The 27,622-nt window shown below is 35.5% G+C and overlaps 1 protein-coding gene across 9 annotated transcripts in view; it reads right to left on the bottom strand.

The window, feature by feature from the left end:
• Nucleotides 1–27,622, bottom strand: part of FOCAD (focadhesin) — a 269,315-nt gene that overhangs the window by 136,191 nt on the left and 105,502 nt on the right. For all 9 annotated transcript variants that reach the window (XR_011497231.1, XR_011497230.1, XM_014845338.3 and 6 more), the window contains 4 exons: nucleotides 5,925–6,029; nucleotides 5,422–5,523; nucleotides 4,758–4,888; nucleotides 2,888–3,014 (listed from right to left, as the gene is read on the bottom strand). Coding sequence is in view for 7 of the 9 variants with exons in the window: in XM_014845338.3 (XP_014700824.3) it covers nucleotides 2,888–3,014; nucleotides 4,758–4,888; nucleotides 5,422–5,523; nucleotides 5,925–6,029 (465 nt within the window). In the remaining 2 variants the exon portion in view is untranslated. The remainder of the gene's footprint in view (nucleotides 1–2,887; nucleotides 3,015–4,757; nucleotides 4,889–5,421; nucleotides 5,524–5,924; nucleotides 6,030–27,622) is intronic.

The raw sequence follows: 27,622 nt of genomic DNA, 5'->3' as shown, positions 1-27,622 counted from the left end.
AATCATGATGCAGTCAGTTTCAACAAATTCCACAACTCAGAAAACTTGTAATATCTATAAGGACAACATGGTAAATAACACTATTCACCTCTCTTAGGCGTCAATAAAATAGTAGGTTTATCCTCTAGACAAGAATGAGAGATGAAAAAAAAGAATGAGGAAATAAGTATTCTTTATAATGAAATGAAGTTAACTGATTGCTGGTATGGCTTTATGATTTATTAAAGCCCATCTTATTACAAAAAGGATTTAAAGGGACTAGCATCTATTTGTTAGACAACAGACTGAATTCTTATTTCATTTGCAACAATCAGTTGAAGTTTCTTAAAAGCGAATTTTGATAAAAATATATGGGATTTGGATTTCAAAACATTAAAAGAGAAAGAGGATGGGGGGGAGTGAAACCAAGCAAAGGAAGGAGTATTAAGGTAACAAAATAAGACATAGGTTTTATTAAATAAAATACCTAGACATGATGCCTCAACTCCTCTATAGGACAATGGAATGTGAGAGGGAAGGTAGTTGCTATAGGCTGAACATTTGTATCCCTTCCAAAATTCATATGTTGAAATTTTAATCCCCAAAGTGATGGTATAGGAGATAGGGTCTTTGGGAGGTGATGAGGTCGTGAGGGCAGAGCCTTCATGATTGGGATTAGTGCCCATATAAAGAGACTCCAGAGAGCTATCCTGCCCCTTCTGCCACATGAGATTAGAGTGAGAAGACAGCTCTCTATCAGGCGGATGGCTGTCGCTGAAGCAGGAAGTAGGCCCTCACCAGAGACCAAATATGCCAGTGCCTTGATCTTGGACTTCCCAGCCTCTAGAACTGTGAGAAATAAATGTTTTTTGTCAATAAGCCACCTAGTTTATGTTATTTTTGTTATAGCAGCCCGAATGGATTCAGACAGTAATTCAGTAAAACAGGCTCAAAATTATCTTTATGGGTAGTGGTTTGGAGTGGGGGAATAGATTTGGAGCTAAATGTTCAACAATCCTAAATGGTCTCCTTTAAGTTTAGAAAGAAGCCCCAAGAGCTTCAGCAGTGAAAGAATAGGATACATTTGGAGGAAAAGATTGTCACTATCATTTATTATGTGAGTTTTAGGGGAAAGATAAAAAAACTATTTACAACATCCTTGATGGCACTGACTATATCCAACTGTGCACCACTTTTTCAGGAGCAAGTGCAAACATTTAAATAGCACCTATGTGGGCAGACACTATATTAGGTCTTTTTTGTGTGTAATCTCACTTTATCCTCACTTGAAGAAATAGATGCTCAGAGAGGTTAAATAAATTAATCAAAGGACACACAGCTAATAACTGGTATATATCTGCTACGATCCCACAATTGCCTAAAAACAAAGATGCTTTCTATCACATCAGGCAGCATTTTTCATATCCCCAGTACTAACTACAATTAATCATACTATCTTAGAGAAATGGAATGAGAAAAATTAACACCACACACTGGGCATTTCTTACGAGTTAATAAGCATCTATACACAATAGAACCTTACAGTAACAGCAGAGGATGGGTGGAACACAATGGAATTATAGATACAATAAGATAAAATTACTATTTGTTAGGTGGGAAAAAGTTAATTTCAGAAATGAGTGGATTTCTGTTTGGAAAAAACAATAAAAAGGAAATGCTCCAAAATGGTAACAGTGGTCACTTTTTGGAGGTGAAAGTATAGAATTCTTTCTTCTCTCAAAGCTTCCGTTAAAAATTCATTTAAAAATAAGGTTTAGAATTATGTACTATGAAAGTAATATAATTACTAAACTGACACTTCCCAATTCCAGAAGACTAATTGAAGCAATAAAAAGCAAAGATCCTTGGTTATGTGTAGTATTCCCCTGCTGTAACGGTCTGCTGCCAGGAAACCCTAACAACTTTGCCAGCTACTGGGCATGTGGGCTGAAAGCACTGCCCTTAATACACATTGGCTCCTGAACAGTAATGATGCTTAGTGTCTGCTAAAATAGTGTTTACCAAAAAAAATTAGTTTATTTTCATACCAAGATCCTGAGTAAATATCTAATTCCTCCTGAGGTCTATTTTCCTCACGTATAAAATGCTGTTATAATCCCTATACTGCAGTTATAGAGGAACATAAATGAAAAGTACTTGGCATAGAGACATTAGCATATAAACATTAAAAATGGTCATTGCTTGTATTATTATATCATTATATTCATATCATCATGTTACTTAGTCTCTCATTCACTAAAAACCTACAATCGTATAGGTATGTTCACTGTGACAAAAACCTTGGTTAGGTCAGTGAAGGATCTTTGATGTTATTACCTCATTTCTCCAAACCAGTAAAGATTCTCTCTGCTGTGTTGTAATTTGAAGAGCAATCTAAAGTTCAGAAAATGATTTAGAGGCTCAGTTCTAACATTGATCCATCCTACCCAATCTGATCACTAGGAAAGAAAGGATCCTTTGCCAATCTTCAAGCCAACAATAATTTTTGCTGGTTATAAAACTGCCACTGGCCCACGCCAATTTCCTCACCTCATCAGCTTCTAAGCCTCTCTAATCACAAAACTAAGAAGGAAATAACACTCAAGAGCTCACCTATAAGCATGACTTTCCCTTCCATATTAACAAAAATAAATAAGAACAAGGAAAAACCTAAAGTCTGGTTCTCTTTAGTCTCTGGAGAATGTCTACATGACCAGATAGTTTTAAGACTTCCCTCTAGGAAGAATTTGTAAAGTAGAAGGTCTTACTTCACTCTTCCAAACAAAAAATCTCTGGGAATGAATATTCTAAATTTCAGTTACTTGAATCTAATCTTACATCCTTGTAACTACTATGCCTTGTAAAATATTTTCTTCAAAATTATCCAAAACAATTTTCCAGAGCTTACCTCAGCTTGGCAGAGGGAATGAAGACCCTGTAACACCAAGGCTGCAGGAGTGGCTTGATCAGGCTTGGTGCATTCATTCAACACCTGTGAAATGGCGGCCAACATATCTGCACCATGCTGATATGGCCTACAGGAAACAACAGTTTAGAAACAAGATTAAAGCCAAAGAGCTGAATTACCACTCCCAGGTCTTTTGCCCAAACAAAAAGCATAAATGCTTTTCTTCACCCTTGTGCTGACTAGATGTTGACCCACAAATACTAACATCATACATTTTTCTTCAAAGATTTGCATCGTCATCATTTCTGCCATAACTTAAGGCTTATTTTTGATATAGAAATATTATCCAAAAAAGAAGGCACTTGTTAACAAATTTTATTCTCCCTTACAGTAGTGATACTAACTAAGGTGGTCACACCTATCACAATTATGATGCCGATCATAAAAAGAATAATAGGAATTATAACTGACTGAACACCTACCTCATGCCAGGCACTGTGCTGGACTCACTCACTCTTCCGCCTTCCCTTGCTCTCCTCTTTATTCTGCATTTGTTGTGCTATCCCCAGAATGCTTTTAACATCATAAAGAAATGCTCAGGTCCATTCCCTGCATTCCTTGTAATCCTTCAGTGACATAATACTTTTCTCTAATTAACAAAATATCAATTGATGAAATTGCCTGGCTGGATTCTATTGTTTCACTGTCTGGCAAACAGAAATCACTTTCCAAAACGAGAAAAATTTGACAGATCGTGAGGTGCTAACTGAGAAGAGCACTGAATAAGTTATCAACAGACTCTGATCTGGTCTGATAGTTCACCTCTCCTGAGCCTCAGCTTTAAGTATGTCAAATTAAAATGTCAGCTAATAACCCTTCATCTCAAAAATTTTTTCCATGCCAATACCTCAAGAGAATCAAAACTCTCAGGTCTTCGGTTACGTATGTGTAACTTTTAGACTAAGGTCATGTTTGTGCTGTCAAAAGGCTGAAGCTTAGAAAAAAGCCTGAGCCTTAGATACATTCTGATCTGAGATTTTACTTGAAACAGACACTATCCACGTTACCAGCACCTGGGCCAACCCATTCATTGCACAACTTCAGGAAGTACCATTCAGTGTTGTCATTGACATAGGTGAGAATGATGCTCCCAAGAATTCTACACTGCAGGGGCTTGATCAACATATGCAATTGCAGGATTACAACTCTCTTCAAATTTATTTGCTCCCTAAATATGTTTACCTTATCTTATTTAAGAAAAAAAAATATCTGGCAAAGTGGAGCTTTGCTTACTTAACACTAAGCCTTGTCACCTCCAGCCTATTTATCGATCCAGGATCTAGAACAGCAGAATCATCTCCCTAATATCTTCATGTCTTCCTAAACCCTAGAACATACATGGGAACTCAAGATCATATCTTTCCTTGTAATAATTCCTAGTAATTAATTCCATGCAATGAGTCATAAATAAGGCCTTCCCTATTAAAACTGCTCATAAAAATCAGGCATAACACAAGGACAATGTAAGGAAGAACAGTCTGACTACAGTCTACTGCTTAGGTTTCAGGGGTTTATATACAGAAAAACAGAAAGCATAACATCATATGTTTTATTACAATACTAAATTATTACCCAGAAAAGGAAATAAATATCCTATAAACCTAGATATAAATGAGAGGAAAAGACACGCTTGCTTCTCAAAGTTATTGTCCAATATTATGAAGTTTTACAATCATAAAATTTGAATTGAAAATTTATTTATTCTTCCTGAAATATCCTCTATGTTTCCTAGCTTCCGGCTTACAATAAAAAAATTAAATGCAAAATAATATATCACGATATACCTTCCCAAGGGTTAAGCACATCTTACCTCTGCTTACATATATCTCTGATCGACGCTGCTTTAGCGATCAGTTTCTCCCATTGGACTTCCTTGCCCACAGACAGAGAGGGCACATCGGACATGGCCATGAAACGCTGCAGTTCAGGATAGACACGATCCTAGAAGAGCAATTTCGCAAAAAAGGTTATTTCCCAACTTCAGTTGAATAATCATTATCTCCTTTTATGCAGCATTTTAACCTCTATATCTCGTATTTGCATTGCAAATTACAATGTATTTCTTCCAATCAGCAGAGAAGAATGCTGTTGTGATTGCTGGGGATTTTCTTACAGACCCATGTCCTGTTCATTTCACAAAACAAGAAAAAAGAGGCTAAATCTCACCCGAATTACAAAGGTTCTAATCACTTATAATCATATTTCTATTACTTTTTCCACATAAATGGAAAAATAAATTACAGAATTAAGAAAATAAGTTTATTTTCTATTCCCAATTTCTCTCTGACAGTCAATCACAACTGACTGCAATACAAATCAAAAGCATCATGCTAAATCAAAACTTCTCCCCACAATCACTGATGCCACTCACTAATAAGACTCTATCAAAGCATTGTCACACATAATGGCAAAATTCGTTTCCTTCAGTGAAAGGAATATGTTTAATACTCACACAAGTGTATATCTGAGCTTACCTGCTTTTCCCACAAAGATGTCAACAAGCGCAAAGTGACAGCTCTTAGTTGTGGAGTGGTTCCAAGAAGCTGGATTACTCGTAGAATTTGTCCAATGCACACCTAGAAAATATTGAAGAAATTTTGGTTCCATAAATGTAAATGAATAATCCCAAGGTTACCAAAAGAATTTTAAAATCACTTATTATAAAATAAAGACAGAAATGAAGCTTACTACAGTCTTACCCATCTTCTCAGAGGTTGGGGAAAGTTTTGGGAGGGAATAGCTAGCAATCCTGGGGACATAAAGACCTAATCTCAGACAACGCCCAAAGGGAAATTTGGCTATTAAATGATTTAAAAGAATTAATTCTTAAATATTGTAATAAATACTTTTGGCCCAAAAAGGGAAGTAGTGATCATGGCAAACTTGAGAACTTAAAATTTCATATAATACCAAACAACGTGTATTAGTCACGCCTCACTTTCATTTTGCCCCCAACTAAACTGGTTAATATACAAACCTTGTGAACACCCAGTGTAGGTAAAGTATACAAGATATTATTATATAACACAGGTTCGAGCGGTCTTCCCAATTTGAACATCAAAACTGGAATCAGATTTGGTACCTAAAATGAATTTAAAGAACATATTAATTATGCCTTCTAAAAGAAATCAATCTATAAAGCAATCATTATTTCATTTTTCTTCAAAGGAATAATATGAATATATATGAATCAGAAGACTGAAAAAATGTCAGCTGGCCATTTGTTACTCATAGTAATCTCATAGTAACACTAATATTCTATTTCTTCTATAATTAGCTGCCAAACACCAATCAAAAAAAATGCTTTTCTTAAACAACTATGACATTCACTCTCAGTAATACAAAAGTAGTTAAGATACATCCTGCCCCAAAGAAGTTTATAGTTCCAAAGAGCAGATACCACTTAGGATATATAAACAATAACTCCACATGGTGAAATATTCAATTACGTTATTCCAATATGAAATAATTAAAATCAGTTGTACTATAAGGGAGGTTAATGGACAAAAATTTCCCTCCAGTCCCCATTTCAATCCCTATGCATAACACAATAAAATGCGAAGAGCAATTCATTTGTGGATCAAAAGACTTCATATTGTTGAGATGATAATATTTCCCAAATCAATCTACAGATTCAACACAATCCCTATCAAAATCCTAGCTGGCTTCTTGGCCTAAATTGAGGAACTGACCCTAAAATTCATATGGAAAAGCAAGGAACCCCAAATAGAATGAAATAGAACTCAGTGTCCCGAAATAAATCCTTATATTTATATTCAATAGATTTTTGACAAATATATCAGGAAAATACAGTGGGGACAAAAGAAACTCTTTTAAAAATAGTGCTGGATATCCACTGCAAAAGGATGAATTTGGACTCCTTCCTCATAACACATGCAAAAATTAACTCAAAATACGTTTTAGACCTAAATGTAAGAGCTAAAAGTATAAAAACTCCTAAGGAAAATATAGGAGTAAAGCTTTGTGACCTTGCATTAGACAAAACATTCTTAGATATGACATCAGAAGAAAAAATAGATTTTGTCAAATTAAAAATATTTGTCCTTCAAAGGACACTATACTAAAGAAAATGAAAAGACAACCCCATAGAATGGGAGAAAATATTTACAAATCACGTATCTAATAAGAGACTTGTATCCAGAATATATAAAGAATTCTGACAACTCAATAATAAAGGGACAAATAACCCAATTTAAAAGAGCAAAGGATCTGAATAGATAGTTCTCCAAAGAAGATTTTAAAAAAGGCCAATAAAGACAGGAAAAGATGCTCAATCATCATAAGCCATGACATAAATGCAAATCAAAACCAGAATGATATACCACTTCACACCTAATAGGAGGGCTATCATCAAAAAGGAAGATAATACCAAGTGTTGATGAGGATGTGGAGAAATTGGGACCCTCATACATTGCTGGTGGTAAATGTAAAATGGTGCAGCCCCTTTGGAAAAGAGTCTGGCAGTTTCTCAAATAGTTAAACAGAATTACCATATGATCTAGCAATTCTACTCCTAGGTATTTACCCAAGAGAAATGAAAACATATATCCACACAAAAAACTTGTACATGAATGTTCATAGCAGCATAACTCATAATAGCCAAAGACTGGCTGCTAGCCATAGTAGCCAAAGGCAAATGTCCATCAACCGATGAATAGATAAATACAATGTAGTACAGCCATAAAATGGAATGTTATTCAGCCATAAAATGGAAAAGGAATCAACATGGATGAACCTTGAAAACATTATAGAAAATGAAAGAAGCGAGTCAAGAAAACCACATATTATTCCATTTACATGAAATGTCCAGAATAGGCAAATCTATAGAGACAGAAAGTAATTGCTTAGGATTGAGGAGGTGTAGGGGAAAATGGAGAGTGATTTCTAATGGGTACAAGGTTTCTTTTTGGGGTGATGAATATGTTCTCACGTTATTTGTAATTATGTTTGGACAACTCTGAATATACCAAAAGTCACTGAATTGTATACATTGAATGGATGAATTATGGGCATGTGAATTATATCTTAATAAAGCTATTTAAAAAAAATCAATTCAAAATCATTAAGTAAATAGCTACTATGAGCAAGAAACTTTACCTGATGGCACAAAATGTAGTGTCAAAAAAATTTTGTTTTCTTTATTGTGCATTTCACAGGTTTGTTGCCCCGAATTTGTTAAATTGCCTCTATCTGCCGCAATCTTAAAAAGCCTTTTCCTTCTAAGCTTAGAAGACATCTACTTTAACTCAATTTCAAGAAGGAAAAAAAATCGTCTTAACCTTACCAACAGAAAGTGACAGTTAAACATTAATTCATTAATGAGCCTGACCATGATATACCAGGGCACCATTTGGAGCTACGCATGTAATGGCTACAGACTCACAACACACAGACAGAATTTATGATGTTTTTAACAAGTGCTGGGGCTCTACTGGAACAGAAGTTTCATCTCCCTCACCTTGAGCAAATGAAGGGAGACAAATTTTTGAATTGGCTTCCCCATTTTAATTGAAAACAAAAGGTTATCTTAGATTGCATTGCACAGTCTCAATGAATTACCCCTTCTGGGAAGATTTCTACCAAGACACTTTGACAGATTCTTAGTTCTGGGAAGGGCAGTCAGTACCTTTAGTGACATTTTATAAAACAGCGTATTTATTGTATGGCTTTTAAACAACTGTTTTAATTACATTGTCAGGAAAGAAATAAAGTACTCTATTTATGCCAAAGAGTACAGATCCTTTGTGAGTCTTAGACTTAAAGAAGTATGTAAAGGTATTTATTTTTCTCTAGTGAGTTCAGAAATGAAAAAAGCAAAATAGAAAACTTTTACAGTAAATAATCTTAGACTTAATACAGTTCTTGAGGCTATTATAGCCCAAGTTAAATCCTAAAGTCAATGGAAAAAGCAAAATAGGTGTTATTTCATTAGGAAAACACAAATATAGATATATATGTGTGGAAAATATCTTTTGCATAAAATTAAGTATGGATTGTTGTTTTCCTAATGAATAACATATATGTGTATTTATTGACTTACTTGAGATGTAATTATGAGCTCTTGATTCCTCTGCTCTTAAGCCTTCTACTCTCCAGAGGCGGAAAAGAGAATGAACACTCTAACTTTACCTTAAGTTTAAAATATGCTGGTGAAGTGCCCTGTAATTCACTGTCTCAAGACCTTCTGGTTTCATAAAAGCCAATGCTTTCTCTTCCCTCCTTCAGAATTCAAGTGATTGATAAGATTCTTCAGGGGCCCCCCATAAGACTATCAGCAAATTTCTCAGCAGAAATCTTGTAGGCCAGAAAGGGATGCAGGATGATATATTGAAAGTGCTGAAACAAAAACAACCAGCCAACCAAGAACACTATGTTCCACAAAACTTTCCTTCAAAATTAAAGGAGAAATAAAGACATTTCCAGATAAACAAAAGCTGAGGGAGCTCATCCATTAGACCCGCTTTACAAGAAATGCTAAAGGAAGTCCTTCAAGTTGAAAAGAAAGGACATCAGACAGCAACACAAAAGTATAAAATACATGAAAGTATAAAGCTTATTGATAAAGGTAAATAAATAGAAAAAATACAGAACACTCTAATACTGTACTGGTAATGCATAAATCACTTTTAATTCTGGTATTGGAGTTAAAAGACACAAGTATAAATAATTATAAAAATATGTTAATACACAGCATAAAAAGATGTAATTTGTGACATGAATAACATAAAGTGTGGGGAGGAATAAAAAAGTAGAACTTTTACATGCGATTGAAGTTATCAGCTTAAAATAGAATGTTGTAACTATAAGATGTTTTCTGTAAGCCCCATGACAACCAAAAAGAAAACACCTATAGAAGACACACAAAAGATACTGAATAAGGAATCCAAGCATGTCACTACAAAAAATCAATGAATTAGAAAGTAAGACAGCAGGGCAAGCCTCGTAGCCGAGCAGTTAAGTTTACACACTCCACTTCAGTGGCCCAGGGTTTGCCAGTTCAGATCCTGGGCATGGACCTACACACTGCTCATCAAGCCATGCTGTGGCAGCACCCCACATAGAACTAGAATGACCTACAACTAGGATATACAACTAGGTACGGGGCTTTGGGGAGAAAAGAAAAGAAAAAAAAAGAGGAGGATTGGCAACAGATGTTAGCTCAGAGCCAATCTTCCTCACGAAAAAGTAAATGGAAAGATATCGTATGTTCATAGGTTGGAAGACCTAATATTCTCAAAATACCCATACTAACCAAAGCAATCTACAGATTCAATGCAATCTCTATCAAAATCCCAATGGTATTTTTTTTCCACAATAGAAAATACAATCGTAAAATTCATAAGAAACCACAAAGGACCCTGCATAGCCAAAATAGTCTTGAGAAAGAACAAAGCTGGGTGCCTCACACTTCCTGACTTCAAAACATATTACGGAGCTACAATAAGCAATGCAGTATGATAATGCCACAAGGACAAACATATAGACCGATGGAACAGAATAGAGAGCCCAGAAATAAACCCATGCATATATGGTCAATTAATTTATAACAAAAGAGTCAAGATACACAATGGAAAAAGGATAGTCTTTGCAAAAAACAGTGCTAGGAGAAAGCTGTATATTTGTACTCAAAAGAAGGATATTGGACCCTTATCTTACACCGTATACAAAAATCAACTCAAAATGAATTAAAGACTTAAACACGAGACCTGAAACTATTAAACTGCTAGAAGAAAACACAGGGGGAAAACTTCATAACATTGGTGTTGGCAATGATTTTGTGGATATGACACCAAAAGTACATGCGACAAAGGCAAAAACAGGTAAGTGGACCTAGGTCAAACTGAAAAGCTTTTGTGTAGCAAAGGAAACGATCAACATAGTAAAGAAGGCAACCTACAGAATGGTAGAAAATATTTGCAAACCATATATCAGATAAGGGGTTAATATGCAAATATATCAGGAACTCCAAAAAGAAAATTCAATTCAACAAAAAACAAACAAATAACCCGATTAAAAAATGAGTGAAGGACTTTAATAGAAATTTTCCAAAGAAGACATACAAATGGCCATAGGTACATGAAAAGATGTTCTACATCACTAATCATTAGGGAAACACAAATCAAAATCACAATGAGATATTAGCTTACATCTGTTAGGATGGCTGTCAATAAAATAGAAAATAAGTGTTGGTGAGGATACGAAAAAACTAGAAGCCTTGTGCACTGCTGATGGAATGTAAAATGGTGCAGCCACCATGAAAAACAGTATGGAAGTTTCTGAAAAAATTAAAAATAAATCTAATATATGATCCAGCAATTCCACTTCTGGGAGTTTTAGGACAGGCACTAGTCTCTTTAAAATTTATTCACAAAAAAGCATTTACTAAACAGTTGGTTTTAGGTGCCTCTTCTAAAACAATAGTCTTTTTATTGAAAAAAACTTTTCTGTAATATTTTATGAAATGTAAAGAAACTTTAATTGTTTGACTTGTTTAGCCCACCATTGTTAGTTTTTATAATAAAACACACACGGGTATTTTAAAATAACATTTCAAAGAATTGAAATATTTCAAAAGAATTGAAATCAGGATCTTGAAGAGATATTTGCATGTTCATTGCAGCACTATTCACAATAGCCAAGAGATGGAAACAACCTAAATATCCATCAATGGATAAATGGACAAGGAAAATGTGGTATATACATACAGTGCGATATTATTCAGCTTTTAAAAAGAAGGAAATCCTATCAAATGCTGCAACATGGATGAATCTCAGGAACATTATGTTATGTGAAAACACCAGTCACAGAAGGACCAATACTGCATGATTCCACATCTGTATGAGGTATCTAAAGCAGTCAGTCTTAGAAAAAGAAAGTAGAATGGTGGTTGTCAGGGGCTGGGGGAGGGGGAATGGGGAGCGGCTGTTCAATGGGTATAGAGATTCAGTCTTGCAAGATGAAAAATTGTACACAATACTGTACTACACAGCTAACATTTTGATAAGAAGGTACATTTCATGTTACATGTTTTTTTACCACAATTTAAAAAAAGAATCACAGGTCTTTTGCAGGGCTTTTTTCGTGAGCAAGATTGTCCCTGAGCTAACATCTGTTGCCAATCTTCTTCTTTTGGCTTGAGGAAGATTGTCCCTGAGCTAACATGCATGCCAATTTTCCTCCACTTTGTATGTGGGATGCCACCATAGCATGGCTTGATGAGCGGTATATAGGTCTACACCCGGGATCCAAAACTGAAAACCCCAGGCCACCAAAGCAGAGCATGTGAACTCAACCACTATGCCATCGGCCCAGCCCCAGGATTGTTTTTTAAGAGTCAGAAGAGTCTTTGTCAAGTTCATTGAAACAACTTTATTTTATAGATGGTGGAAGTGAGGCCCACAGGGATCATAAAATTAGTTGGTTACAGAATGAGGATGAGAGCCCATGTCTCAGTTCACATCTGCTTTCTACCTTGGCAGAGTGAAAGCAGTCAAAGGGTCCAGGCTATCTATAACAGATAAAGAACTATCATGTAAGTTTTCTCCCTATAATTGGACAAAACATAAGGAAGAAACAAGCAGTAGTAGTGCCGGCCCTGAGCTAGAGGTAAGTTCAGCACACTCAGCTTCAGTGGCCTGGTTCAGTTCCTGGGTGCAGACCTACCCCACTCATTGGGAGCCATGCTGTGGTGGTGATCCACATACAAAACAGAGGAAGATTGGCACCAGTGTTAACTCAGGGTGAATCTTCCTCAAGCAAAAAGAAGATTGGCAGTAGATGTTAGCTCAGGGCAAATCTTCCTCAGCAAACAAAACAAAAACAAGCAATAGTGACACAAACTAGCATCTCCCTGGAGTCAATCACATAAAAAACAGAGTATAAAAATTTAACTCTGGATTCCATGAAAAACATCCATGTTGGCAACACTGCATGAAGTTAAACAGAAAACAGCATAATCTTTCAGATGGTTCTCTAACAAAAATCATGAGTAGCACTATTTTACTAATAAATTATGAGAAATCAAAAAATGCTTTATTATTCATCTTAGTGATGAGAGAATATTTAGTTAATGTTTATAACTACCCTTTTTAAAAATGTGAGCGACAGCTCATAGTTTATTACTCTATAAGAGATATAGTAACAAATTAATATATAGAAAGTAAAGATACCAGTGAAAAGAAATAATTCAAGACATGGTCATCTAATGGAAGTAAGAGGCAAAAATATAAAGCAATGTCTGATTTTAACTTTTCAGATTTATGTTTTATAAAACTAGACCTGAACTACTAAGGTGCATTCTTGGTTCATATTTTCTTCATATCCTTAGATTAGATAAATGCTGAAACATCTTTGCATAAGACTTTGTCCTGTGAAAAAATGGAAGTAAATTCTATGTACACAAGTGTATTTGCCATTTACAAAACAGTGGTAAGATAATATTATGTGTTAAGTTAGAAATAAGAAGATAAAACATGAATTTTTATATAACACACAATGAACATGCTTGAATGGTACATACGAACAGAAGTACAAATGCATTCTTTAATCCTTTCAACACTGAAGGAAACTTTTAAAAATTATTTATTCTACAGAAAAAAAGACCTAATGTACTATTATGCTTCGAACATTAGTTAATTCCACCTTCCTCAATTACTTGACAGTTCTACTTCTGGTATCTATCTATTATATAAGTAATACAGTAGAAAGCAATTCATCGATGGAAGCACTGAAAAGCTAATCATTTCCTCCATGTATAAGGAATCTGTAGGCATGCAGCAACATCAAAGAAATGTAAACACAGTATAAGTCTATTCTTCCTTGGTTCAAATTATATTTATATCATAACATAATTAAATAAGTGGTCTAGATCCTTGAAGTTTAACTTTTGAGAGTCAAACAAGGTCAAGGAAAGAAAGACATCTAGCATAATGAAGTCCCTCCCAGGCAATCTTCTTTCTGATATTCAATCTAGCCTTATGACTTGAGCATCTGATCTATAGTGACTCCTCTAATAGTAGCAGCTAACATCTACTGAACAGTTACTATGAACACTCTCCTAAGCACTTTATAGAAAATCATGATTATCATCGTGTTTCAAATGACAAAACTGGAGCTCATAAAAGCCAAATAATTTGCCCAAGGTAACAGAGCTAGCACATGCTGGAGTTAGGATTGGACCAAAGCAACTTTACCCCAAAGTCCATACACTTCTTACTTTGCCTTACCAAAGGCAGGGATGACATATTCCTCACCTCTGTATCTCTGGTTCCCAGCACACCACAAATGCTTTTAGAACGCCTAAACTACTCCTTGTTTCTCTATCTGCTCGAATTCCATTCAGCAAGATGGATCTTGTAGTGTTGCAGCTATTTGATTCTGTAAACAATTACTAAAAGCCTACCACTTATGAAGAAAAGTACTTAAAGATAGTACTCTGACCAAATTAACTGAGAATTAGAAAAGTTTATCTGTCAGGTAAATGTTACCAGGGTATCAAAAGGTTATCAGGCCATGATCAGAATTTGAGTTAAGAAGTTCCAGTATATAGAAAGTAAGGTCAACAACACAGAAGCTGCAAATATGGAAAAACAGAAGAAATATCACAGACTAGAATAAAATAAAGTCAAGTATCATATCACTTGAGGAGTCTGAAAATAACCATGACCTTTCTCAAACTAAACTTGATTTCCAGGTTAGTCTCCTTACCCATCTGAATATTCATGATCTCTGAGAGTCAGAGATAATGTATATGTTAGAAAATGGTATAATAAAACTTCAATCATAAAGTAATGATTAGCCACATTATTAATATGTAACCACCCACATGAAAAAGGAGTATAACCAACACTAATTTGTGAAATAGCTAACATTTTGACAACTCACTATAAATGATAACTATAAGGCCAGAATTCCTGTAAGCATAAAATTTCCTTCCTGAACAAAAGTAGGTTTTACATTTCTATCATGGTGAGATCTACATCTTTGGTAGTCTGACTGGTAAAACAGAACTTAAAAGCCAATGTCCTATAAATAAAGTATAATGTGTATATTTTTCCTTTCAATTAGGTACAATTTCTACTACCGTATCTGCCACCAGCAACGTGCTTTACATCCGCCAGTTGGAAGGAGGAGTTTACCCGCCATCAATGAGATATAATTAAATACAGCTCGGCTAGGTAAGCAACTATGCAAAAAAACTAGAGAGGTTCAATGCTTTTGAATTTATTAAAACAGTAAACGGCTCAAAGTACCCAAAGCTTATGACAGTCAGGTCAATTTATTAGGATATGAAAAACTATGAAAGACTGACAACGGTGAATGTGAAGCCAATGCATACTACATTTGAGGAGAAGAAGATTAAACAGCCAACACAAGTTGGCTGAATATAAAGTATGACTTCAAATCCTCACTATCCTTCTTCAAGGACAAAAATCCTTTGAAGTTTAAGTAAGTGGTAAATATCTTATACCATGAATTTTATGAGATCCTAACTCAGTCTCAAATAAAAGATTGACCATTAAATTGAGTCTACATGAATAACAGTAAACAAATGACATGATTAGAATGCTATATTAACCAAGAAGATTAACATCCAGGATGAAGTAAAGTTAGTGAAAAAAGCCAGAAACATAAAAAAGGATTGATTTAAATTTCTTACAACAATGAATAAGAAGATTGATTCTATTGCTTGGAGTAGACAGCGTACTGTTAAGGAATGACAGAAAATAGATTTAGTAAACCCCTGTCTTGCATAATCTTCTGCATCAAGGAAAATTATTAGACTAGAAAGACGAAATGAATGCTAGTAAGAAGACATTGACAGTGACATACATGATAGAAGCAGAAAGTACAAACCAAAAGAAAAAAAAAGTTTAATCCATGAATGGTGACAGAAAAACTGGTTAGTTAATGGGAAGAGGAATCCTAATACACTACCATATAAGAAAAAATTCCTGGTGGATTCAAGAATTAAACATCAAAGAGAGAGAATCTTTAAACACTCTAGAAGAAATATTGAGTGAATATGTACATGCTCTCTAGAAAGGAAAGAACTCACTAAGCACTAAAACAATGAAATACTACTACTAAGTAAAGATGGACACAATTAAAGAATAATATTCAGAAAACAAAAGAGATGTTGAATTTATGTACACGTTAGCACAACAAAAAATTCAATAATAGCTGAAAGATAAAGTTAACAAAATCTCCCCCAAAGTAAAGTAAAAAAGTAGAGAGAAGAAAATAGAGGAAGAAAAGATATGAAAATTATAAGATCACTATAGGAACTCAGGGTCCAAATAAGAGAAGTTCCAGAAAGAAACGAGAAAAGGTCAGTAGAGGGAAAGAAATTAATCACAAAATAATGAAAAAATTTCCCCAGAATTCAAGGACCTGAATTTCCAAATTAAAAAGAACCACAAATTATCCAGCACAATAGATGAAAATAGATTCACAAGACACATCGTCATGAAATTACAGAGTACCAGGGACAAAGAGAAGATCCTAAAAACTTCCTGAGAGGAGAAAAAAACCGCAAAAATTAGGTTCGCATAAACGTATACTCAGAAATTCAGGAATCAGAATAACTTTGGCTTTTTCCACAGCAACACTGCAAGCTATGGAAGCAATGGAAGAAAACAAACAAGATTGTGAAGGAAAATGGTTTCCACCCCAGAATTCCACACCCAGCCAAACTAACCCAATACCTGCCACACAGTAAAGCACTCACTACGAGTCAGCTATTAAAAAGAAAACACACACATATATATGATTATGAATCAATGATTTGATATTCTAAATAAAAAATGCAGAAATTCTTAAGACAAATACAAATTTTCCCCTAAAAATATGGGCAAAATGCATACATCTAAAACTCAAAAAAGGAGGCAGCCCGGTGGCATGCTGGTTAAGCTCACGTGCTCCACTTTGGTGGCCCAGGGTTCACAGGTTCAGATCCCAGGCATGGACCTAGCACCACTTGTCAAGCCACACTGCTGTGGCATCCCACATAAAATAGAGAAAATTGCCCCAGATGTTAGCTCAGTGACGATCTTCCTCGAGCAAAAAGAGGAAGATTGGCAACAGATGTTAGCTCAGGGTCAATCCTCCTCACAAAAAAAAAAATAATAATAAAAATAACAAAACTCAAAGAAAGAAAAACAAGCAGCAATAAGAACTTTAAATTTCATTATTAATTTTTAAAATTGAAACTAAGATAATTTTCTCACATAATAAAGTTTAAAATATTTTATATTTATATAAATATACAGACTATTTATAGTCTGTAGGTACAGAAGATACAGAAGGTACAGAAGATACAGACTAGCTGTGTAATGATAACTGTTGAGGCTAACGGATGTACACATCAGGTTTATTATACTATTCCCTCCACTTTGGAATATGCTTGAAATTTTTCATAATAAAAGATTAAAACTCTTCTAATCTAGTATCATCTCTACATAAATGTATTTTTTAATACAAATTAGAATTCAATAAAATTTAGGAGACAAGATTTCCCCAGATATACATAAATCTATATACAATAGCAGGTATTATTTTCATGTCGAGTAAATCAACTAAAAAAAGCAAAACAATGCAAAAACTTCCATATTGAAAGCCACCAATACAGGGCTGGTCCCATGGCCTAGGGGTTAAGTTCGGCATGCTCTGCTTTGGCAGCCCGGGTTTGGTTCCCATGTACAGACCTACACCACTCATCAGCAGCCACACTGTGGTGGTGACCCACACACAAAACAGAGGAAGACTGGCATAGATGTTAGCTCAGGGCGAAGCTTCCTCAGGAAAACAAAAAAACATAAATACAATGTACAAAACATATGCCAGGAAAAAAATACTATAAATAGGGTTTTTTTTTTTGTTGTCACAACCACAAAGATAAAAGGGCAAAGAGAAACACAGAAAATTCTGTGTTCCTCTACTAAAGAACAGAAAAAAAATTCTGTGTTCCTATACTAAAGAACAGAAGACTTGAAGACAGACAATAGATATCTTCCAATACTTAAAGGTCTAAACATATAAATGAAAAATTAGGTTTGTTTTATGTAATTCTGAGGCTCAAATTGAAAGGTATATTTGGGTTTAGTATGAAAAATGAGTTTTTAAAATTTTTTAGAGAATAGAGTGCACTGCCTTAAGAGGCATTAAGTTTTCTGTAATCAAAGGTACTCAAAAAGAGAATGATAACCACCTACTTAGGAGATGTTTAATGTTAATTTTCAAGTATCAAAAAAGGAGAATAGGAGAGAAAATTGTAAGGATTGATGTAGGACCTACTACTTAAAAATATAAAATATAACCCAAATTAATCAAAATTTAAGTAAATATTTGTGCAGAAAAGAGTTAACATAGCAGGCCTGAGACTGCCATCCTTGAAAGACCTGATTGCAGAGTTAGTGTTTGGGTGGGGTCTTGGAAAATAGATTTGGGGAGGGTTCCTACAATTCTTTACTGATACAACTGTGCCTAAACTATTTGTACAAACACAGTAAACAAAATACTGTGTCTAAACGTACCAACCCCCACTAAAAACCTTCAGCACAGAGTCTCTAATGAGCTTCCCTATTAGACAACACTTCACGCATGTTGTCACAATTCGATGCTGGAGGAATTAAGTGAATCGTGTGTGACTCCATTGGGAGAGGACTTTTGCAAGCTTGCACCCAGTTTTCTCTGGACTTGGCCTGATGAACCCTTTCCCTTGATGATTTTGCTTTTTATTCTTTTGTTGTAACAATCATAGTCATGATTGCCACTATATCTTGAGTTCTGCAAGTCCTTCTAACAAATCACTGAACCTGGGGTAGTGTTGGAGACCCCTGATCCGGAATCATTTCCTATTTTGCTTAAAAAAAAAAACTAGCAATTAAAAAAATGTTATATAGGATTCTTAACAAGAATAACTTCTAGAGGATTTCTAATGTCAACAGTAATAGCAAACTCTCCCATAGTTATATACCTAACAATTAAAAATATTCGAGGGTCAGCTCCACATTGGGTACCATGTTAGGCTTCCGTGACACAACTGAGAAAAGTCAGTCCCTGCTCTCAAGTAGTTTACAGTCTAGTTAAGGAACTCACAATTATAATCTCAATCATTATTGACCGAATCAGTGAAACTCAACTTTGAAGATCAAAAGTATAGAAAATAGTTTCTATAGATAGAAATTAAGATATAAGAACAAGAAAACAACAATTCAAGACAGTGTTTGATAAGTGCAAAATACTAAATAGTATAACAATGATTGTTTTTCATTTTTCAGAGGAAGGGAGAGATTCCAGAGCTGGGCTACCCAATACAGTAACCACTAGCCACACGTAACTAGTTAAATTTGAATTTAAATTAACAAAAATTAAATGAAATTAAAACTCCAGTTCCTCAGTCACACTAGTCAAATTTGAAGTGCTTAATAGTCACATGTGGTTCGAAGCTACCATATCGGACAGCACAGACCACAGAACATTTCCATCTTCGCAGAAAGTTCTATTGGACAATGCCACTCTAAAAGACTGAGGTGCCCAAGAATGCCCTCAGATGTTTGCTACCACATTATCTGTAATGGTAAGGACACTAACGAAAAACATGGAGAACTTAAATGTCTATCAATATGGAAACAGTTGCATACATTAAGCTGTTGATATACTGTGAAACACCTGCATCCTTCAAAGACCATAAATTAGATCTGTGTAAACTACCATGGAAAGATATATACAACATACTGACGAGAGAAAAACACAAACTACAAAGAAACATGTATAAAACATACTGCCTTTGTGTGCATATATTTGGTGGGGGGAGTTGACATTAAGACAAATATGTTTGTTTATGACTATTGTACATACTACTATATTGTTTGGATATCTAACATATTATTATTACATATTACAAGAATATTACTTTAGTAAAATAAAAGGCTATTTTACTCAAAATATTTTCAGCACTGTTTCAGTAAGTGATGGGACTGAACTAGGTGTAAGACTAGAAGGCAGAAGAGTAGGCAGTAGGTAAGGTAGCAGGAGGACCCAGTAAAGGCTCAATGGAGGAATGAGAAAGGGGCAAAATTCCCACCCAAAGAAGACAATTGATGTTAGGGAACAAAGTCTGATCAAGCTTCTCCCCCACCTTCTTGCTCAGCTTATTTGTCAAGGCACATCTGGTCCTTCCTCTTGCCCGCTGAACTTTGTTCCTCTTTTTCAAACTGATAGTTCAACTATTATGCATTAACCATGAACAATATTGTTTTACAACCATGAAAAATGTTTAAGGATAATAGAGTATCTGTTTGCCTCTCTCCAGACAAAGAATATTCTAAGTACTGTTTGTCACTCTAGGTTTGTGCAGACCTTTATTTCAGTATATTGGGCAATAATTATTTGTTCTCAAGACTGTTGCCCACACTAGCCTGTGAAAACCTTACAGGTAGCAACCTTGTTCCTATTCTTCTTTGTATTTGCCCTATATATGTATATATACACACATATATGCTATATACACATAGCAAATACTTCGTAAATATGAGCTGAATTAAACTCAAGACTAACTGAAGAAGGAAGAAAAGGTTCACAAAGTATAAATATTGAGACTTCCACCAAAAAAAGCTGCCCGACATTCTATCACCCTCCTAGCACCTTCCCGAAAACCCCATTTTAAGAATTATTGTTCTTGGGCCGGCCCCTTGGCCGAGTGGTTAAGTTCGCGTGCTCCACTTCGGTGGCCCAGGGTTTCACTGCTTCAGATCCTGGGCGCAGACATGGCACCATTCGTCAGGCCATGTTGAGGCGGTGTCCCACATGCCACAACTAGAAGGACCCACAACTAAAATATACAACTATGTACTGGGGGGACTTAGGGAGAAAAAGCAGGAAAAAAAAAAAGATTAGCAACAGTTGTTAGCTCAGGTGCCAGTCTTTAAAAAAAAAAAAAGAATTATTGTTCTTAACCATTTTAGGTTTCTCTTCCACTACAGAGACTGTGAGGCTATCTTTAGCCAAGTAAAACCAATGAGGAGGATATTTCTAAATATATATTTACATTTATATGGAAGAAACGAACCTTGACATTTTTTAGTACCTCTGTACTATTCAACACAGTTGCCACTAGCCACGTGTGGCTATCAAGCACTTAAAATGTGGCTAGTCTGAATTGAAATGTGCTGTAAGGGTAAAACACACATCAGATTTGGAAGGTTTAGTGCAAAAAAATTTGTAAAATATTTCATTAACAATTTTATGTTGATTACATATTGAAATATTTCAGATATATTGAGTTAAATAACAGATATTTTTAAAATTAATTTCACCCATTTATTTTTACTTTTTTTAATGTGGCTATAAGAAAATTTAAACCTACATATGCAGCTCATATTATATTTCTATGGAAGAGCACTATTCTTTATCCCTTTTATGCAACCAAAGGTAGTTTAAAACACACACACACACACACACAAAGGCACAAGCAGAAAATAGCTAATGTCTCTCTCTTCATGTACCTGGGGAATAAAGTATGATAATAAGCCCCAGATGGAAAGGAACAAGTCTACCTTGCTAAATAGCCTAGCACTGCTTCCAGAACATAAGATAGCAGAGAAATAATTGTGAAATGAAAAAAAGGAGCTATAAAAATCAACTACAATTGTAATAATACATAACTTTTATTGAGCACTGATTATAAACCAGGCTATACTCTGAATTATCTCATTTAATCCACATGATGAATTTAATCAGGTGGATTCTTTTACTATTCTCATTTTAGAGCTGAGAAAACACAGACATGCACAGAATTGTAACAGAATCTCCAGTATATTTTGCAATATTACAAGAAATGAAACAATTCAATCTAAATCGTCTATATAAGAGGTTTATACAACTTTCTTTCAGAAATAAATATGTATTGAGTGCCTTCTATCACATGGTATTATACTGTGTGCTGTGACATTGACAAATCACAGGTTAATGCAACCAAAATATAAACAGGTATAGGCTAAATCCTGTTACAAATAATCCCACTACAATTATCCCATATCCTACCAAAATATTAGCAAGCCTAATAGCTAATAATCCAGTGACACAAAATTCTTGTTGAATTTAGACAATCCCTTAGAATTCACTGCAAAAAATGAGCATTCATGTGGCACCTCACAATGTTTTTCATGTGCAGCACCTTGTAATCCTTACAACATCCCCTGAGAGGAAGGTATTATTAGAGGTTGGGTGGGATCTTACAAGTACTTAGATTCATTAGTGACCCAGGGACGCTCCTTATCAGGCTTTAATTCATGTTCTGTGGCTTCTCTTATGGCTACTGTCCAGGACTTTGGGGTGGTAGAGAGGGAGGGAGTTTTAGACAGGTCATCAATAAAATTAGATCTGGGTTCCAGATTCCTATCATCTTCACAAGTAATGGTCTTGGGCTGGGCAAAGCATGAAGACAGTGTAATTAAAAACTTTCTAAGAAGCTTAAAGAGGCAAGTTCCAAGAACTTCTCACTTTTGGGGGGAAAAAAGCAGTCAAATTTAAAATAAGCCTTCATATAGAATAATTTAACTAGCATCAATCAGAACCAGGTCATCCTTATTGAGCTCTTTTTTGAAAACATATTTATTAGGGCTCAAATCTTAGTCCACCTTGAAAAAAAAGCGATATTCAGTACACACTAAATGGCCAACTTAATTTTTAATGGGTAAATGACATGGCAAGAATGGTTCAGGTACTTGTAAATGCTAAATGTCTGGGTATGTCTTCATTGGCTTTTGAACAGTTTCAAAGAGCAGACATGAGGATTCATTAGCTCTTAGCACATATGAACCTGCTCCAAAGGCAGCCAAGAGAGTTGCCTAGCAACAGTGCATTTTGCATCTCTCATCATCCCCAAAGATGCTGCAGCGGCAGCAGCTAGGTCAAGCCTCTCATTAGCAACCTGACAAAGGGTTTCTATCTCCCATTTTACAAAATTATTTTTATTTCCAGGTAATGCTCAAATATCTATGAATTATTTCTACTGACAATATACTTCCTTTCATCTATTCCTTCTTTCTTACCAACCTCCATTTCAACAGATAGGTTTTAATGAACCCATCAAAATACCTGTAACAAAAGCAGGCACTGAGAAATCCAACAGAATTTATATGCCTATTTACATCACTGTAACAGTTCCATATCTTCTGGGTAATAAAGTAAGGAAGCTTTAGATGAAAGAAAAGATTCTGAAATCAAATAATGGGAAGAGCAAAAAGTCAGTTATTTAACTTCAAAATTAACAAAAAATTTACCCAAATTATTGGCAGTGCTATTGATAGCTATTCTTATTTCTTTCTTATCCCCCAAAAACTAATCTCAATCATATAACAGAATAGCAAAAAGGCAGAAAATTCCAGAGTGGTAATAAACTATAACAAATAGATTGACAGTTTATAATGAATGTAATCCACTGGAAAGGAACTCTGGCTCCCAACTTAATAACTGCATTATAAAGCTTCACCTCAGATCAATAACTATTCATTTGCTTCTGAAAATATTTCTTAAAATATTTACCAATCAGCACGGTTGCCAGGCAGAACTAAAATATATACTCATATAATCTTCCTTATATACCTTCAAAGATCCTTAAAGGAAAATAAACAAAATAAGCAGATAGACTTTACACTTCATGTATTTTAAAGTGTTTAATCCAGAACTTGACATAAAACACATACACTCTGGCCTCTGAGTTTCATGCTATCATGAATTTCCCTACGGAAAAGATCACAGAATGTGCATGCCATGTTACAAAAGATATCTACTAATAGACCCAGATTAAGAATGGTGTAATGAGGAACATTTACAGGCAGTTGTCATCACACCAAATCAAAATAAGTAAACTTTTTAAGTGATCTGAAAGGAACAATGTGATTTTTTTTCCCCTGAGGTCCCTCCCCCTTTTTTAACCGTATAAACAGCAAAGAATGAATCTTCAAGAGGATTTCCCAGAAGGGTGTCATTTACCACTAAAATATTTCATTCCAGCAGTTGAAAGACCATAAAAGGGTGAATGTCCTCCAGAGTCGCTAATAACGGTAATAGATCTTGTGTTACTGTTCACAAGTGACCTCTCAGTCAGGCGATTTAATTTTTCCCCCTGCAGCATGGTTGGTTTCACACACAGTGTAATAACAGTTTTTGCACAACAAGACAATTCATCCGATTAGAAGGACTGTATTAAGTCTTTCATGAACAGCATGTGTCACTACAGCTTCAGCTGGGGTTTGATTTAAGACAACTCTAATATATGCATGCATGATTCTTCATTTTTCTACTGTTTTAAAAAACATTCCTGGACTTTCTTGAGCAATTTTGCAGATCATTGCCTGAATCCTCTCTGGCTTCAAGAAATAACTAAGTCATCAAATGCTCCCTGAGCACTTTAAAACAGGTACCAAGAATTCTCCACCGGGCAACAGAAATATGTATAACGTTCCTCGTTTCTACACGGATTAAATGAAATTTCACTAATCACTCAAAGGAGAAAAAACATGAAAAGGGACAGAATGGGCATAACTGTTTATCGCAATTACTTTTATGCTTCACAACATTTCAACAATGCACCATTCATTAAAAAGACAACATGATGTTACCGAGAAAAGCTTTAGCTAGAGTGAATTTCGCGATCTCCATTTGTAAACCTCAGCAAAGAACAAAAAATTTTAAAGAGGAAACCAAAGAAAAGGTTTGAAATAAACTAACCATCTGGCAATCTCTACTACAATCAATGGTTCAGCATCATTCAATGCCCACAGAAGCCTAAACCTAAGAACATCTACACATTTCTTACTGCCTTGCTGATGAGATTAGGAAGATTAAATCCAGCATCTCTGCAGCAAAGGGCTGTAGTGACAAGTAGGAGGAATTCTCGGGGGTTCCCTCAAACTTACTACCTTTAATTGTTGCTTATAGGCGTGGCTTTCCCCTTCCATCTCTGAATCTGGGCAGGATACTCTGAGGAGCAGTATCAGCACTCCTCTGCTGCAGAGCTTGGGGTGTCTTTACAGCTCACATGCCCCAAAGAGATCCTCCTACCATTCCATGGCACGCAGCCCAAACCAGCAACATTAAGTTCTCTCTAGACTTTTGATGCAGCTGAGATGTTCTCTTCTGGTTTGATTGTTGTACCCCCTCTAGGAATCCTGCTTCTTTTAGCAGAGGCCTGTCTTCCCCTTTAAGCAGACCTGTAAGTTCAGATGAGACAATTCCACTGAAGTCCTCTGGCCCACGCTGCTCACATTTTTGTCCACAGGAAATTCTAACACATCTTTAGCTTTGAGAAATTCTAAGCATGCAAGCCAATCCCTACATTACAGTGCTCTCCTCGTCACTCCCACTGTCATGACAGCTAGTCAGCCCATCACTCCCTTTTAGATTTTTTGGGCAGTCACCAATCTACCATATACATCTCACTCCAACTGCAAGGGATACACATCAAATTGGATGGGGTGAGGTGGGGTTCCACTGAAGTCCCTGTCACTAGCTTGAGATAAAGTGCTGGCACTTGTAGGACTCAGCACTCCAGCAACTTTCTCCAAGAATCTTCACCCTTCTTTTCACCTATCTTCCCATTTCCTAACTTCTGGACCCTCAATGAGTGAGGGGTTAATTTAAACACTGTAGTAGTACTCAGACACCTAGGCTTATTCCTACCACTCTACAAGTTCTACTGGGTGTTCTGTCTCAAAACTCATTTTGGTATCTCAAGGACCACCAAAACTTTTAATATCCTAGTATATAACTTTCTATCATCTATATCTGATTACCTCAATACTTTAGATAAATTCTCATCTTCTGTCCAACTGCAAGGCTCTTCAGGATCCTGCTTCCAAATATTTGCCCAGTATCCACTCAGGATCAATTTCCCTCACTCTAAATATTCCAGTTTAATACAGTACTACTTGCAGTCTTGTTATCCTGCTGTGACCTGCCATACGTTTGTGTCTTTTGTACATGCTCTTCACCCTGTCTAGAATGCCTTCCCTTCCCCCTGCATCAGGGAAACTTGAGGGCCTCTTCACATATGTTCCCGGGATGCTTACACACCGCCACAATGGCAATTACCATGTAGTACTGAACAGAAATTTTTAATGCCTCTGTCAACTCACTAAGCTCTATGATTCCTGACAACAAAGACTACATCCTTTCATCTTAGTATTAGCAGAACCTGCCATGTAAGAGGTTTGCAATATATACATATACATACTGAATAATTAAATCAATGCCTTGAAAATGCTTGATAAATAAAATGGGACCTAATAAAAACAAGAATAAAAACAGTATTTCAAGCTAAATGACAACTCCCCTTAATGTAGATCAAGTTGCACCATTAAAAACTGAATACAATTTGACAACTAAATACACATGAGTAAAATGCCACCAGTATAATTATCATTAATAATAATTCAGACTATTGGAAACAATGAAGATAGGCAAAACTGGATTAGAGAAAAATGTTAAAGAAATAAAATTTGATTAGTTTCATGTATATACTGTAACAAACTAATTAGCCAAGTGTTGCCAAGTACCAGTCCCTGCTGATACATCTTAATGAATAATTTGATCATTTTAAATTGGCACATTCATTGTACTAATGCAAATGAGCAAACCAAAACTGCCTAAATACAATAGCTTCAACATCAGCTTACGTTTTAACTCAGCCTATATCAAATTACTCTGAATCCTAAATTAATAGGATTTCATTTAATAAGATTTTACTGTAATCTAACCAAACCTAAACCCTGTCCCTGGACCCCACACTGTTCCCTCCATTAGTTTGGATAACACATGACAATACTGAAAAACAGTTTATTGGCTCCAGGACAGTAAGTACATACATCTAATATATTTATGTGTTAATTCAATCAGGCAACAAAACAGATATCAAAGCCCAGGAACTGCCCAAGGTTACTGGGAGGCAAAAACAAGCATGATATTGCTGTCTTGAGGAATTCTTTTTATGAATTCTAATTGTAATCTACTGAAAATTTCCTATGAAGACAGCTTGCATTCAAGATAACTACAGGACACTTCAAAATGCTAATTTGTGGGGCTGGCCCTGTGGCCGAGTGGTTAAGTTCACGTGCTCCGCTGCAGGCGGCCCAGTGTTTCGTTAGTTCGAATCCTGGGCGCGGACATGGCACTGCTCATCAGACCACGCTGAGGCAGCGTCCCACATGCCACAACTAGAAGAACCCACAACAAAGAATACACAACTATGTACCGGGGGGCTTTGGGGAGAAAAAGGAAAAAATAAAATCTTAAAAAAAAAAAAATGCTAATTTGTCCTTATTCATCTCATTCTCTTTAGTGCTGTTTGACTCTGGGATATGATAAATTCAGCTTACATATATTTTTATATGCTCATTTTCTTTAGATAGAGAAAAAAATACACAAATTCTCTTAAATGCAGATGTGATCCTCTACCACAAGAATGCTAATAAGCAAGGATGACAGGTACAGATCTCTGAAAGTTCAATCAATACCCTGGAAGCCTGACACAGAAATCAGCCCAAGTCACTTCTTAACTACCTTTCTGGCTCCAATGAGTTGGTAACCATGTCTGCCTATTTGAAATAAACTGATTTCAGGATGCTCAATTTCATTATAAAAACTGTCCTA

Source organism: Equus asinus, chromosome 23 (assembly GCF_041296235.1).
Source record: "Equus asinus isolate D_3611 breed Donkey chromosome 23, EquAss-T2T_v2, whole genome shotgun sequence".
Lineage (NCBI taxonomy): Eukaryota > Metazoa > Chordata > Mammalia > Perissodactyla > Equidae > Equus > Equus asinus.
This window is presented reverse-complemented; position numbering and strand designations above follow the sequence as displayed.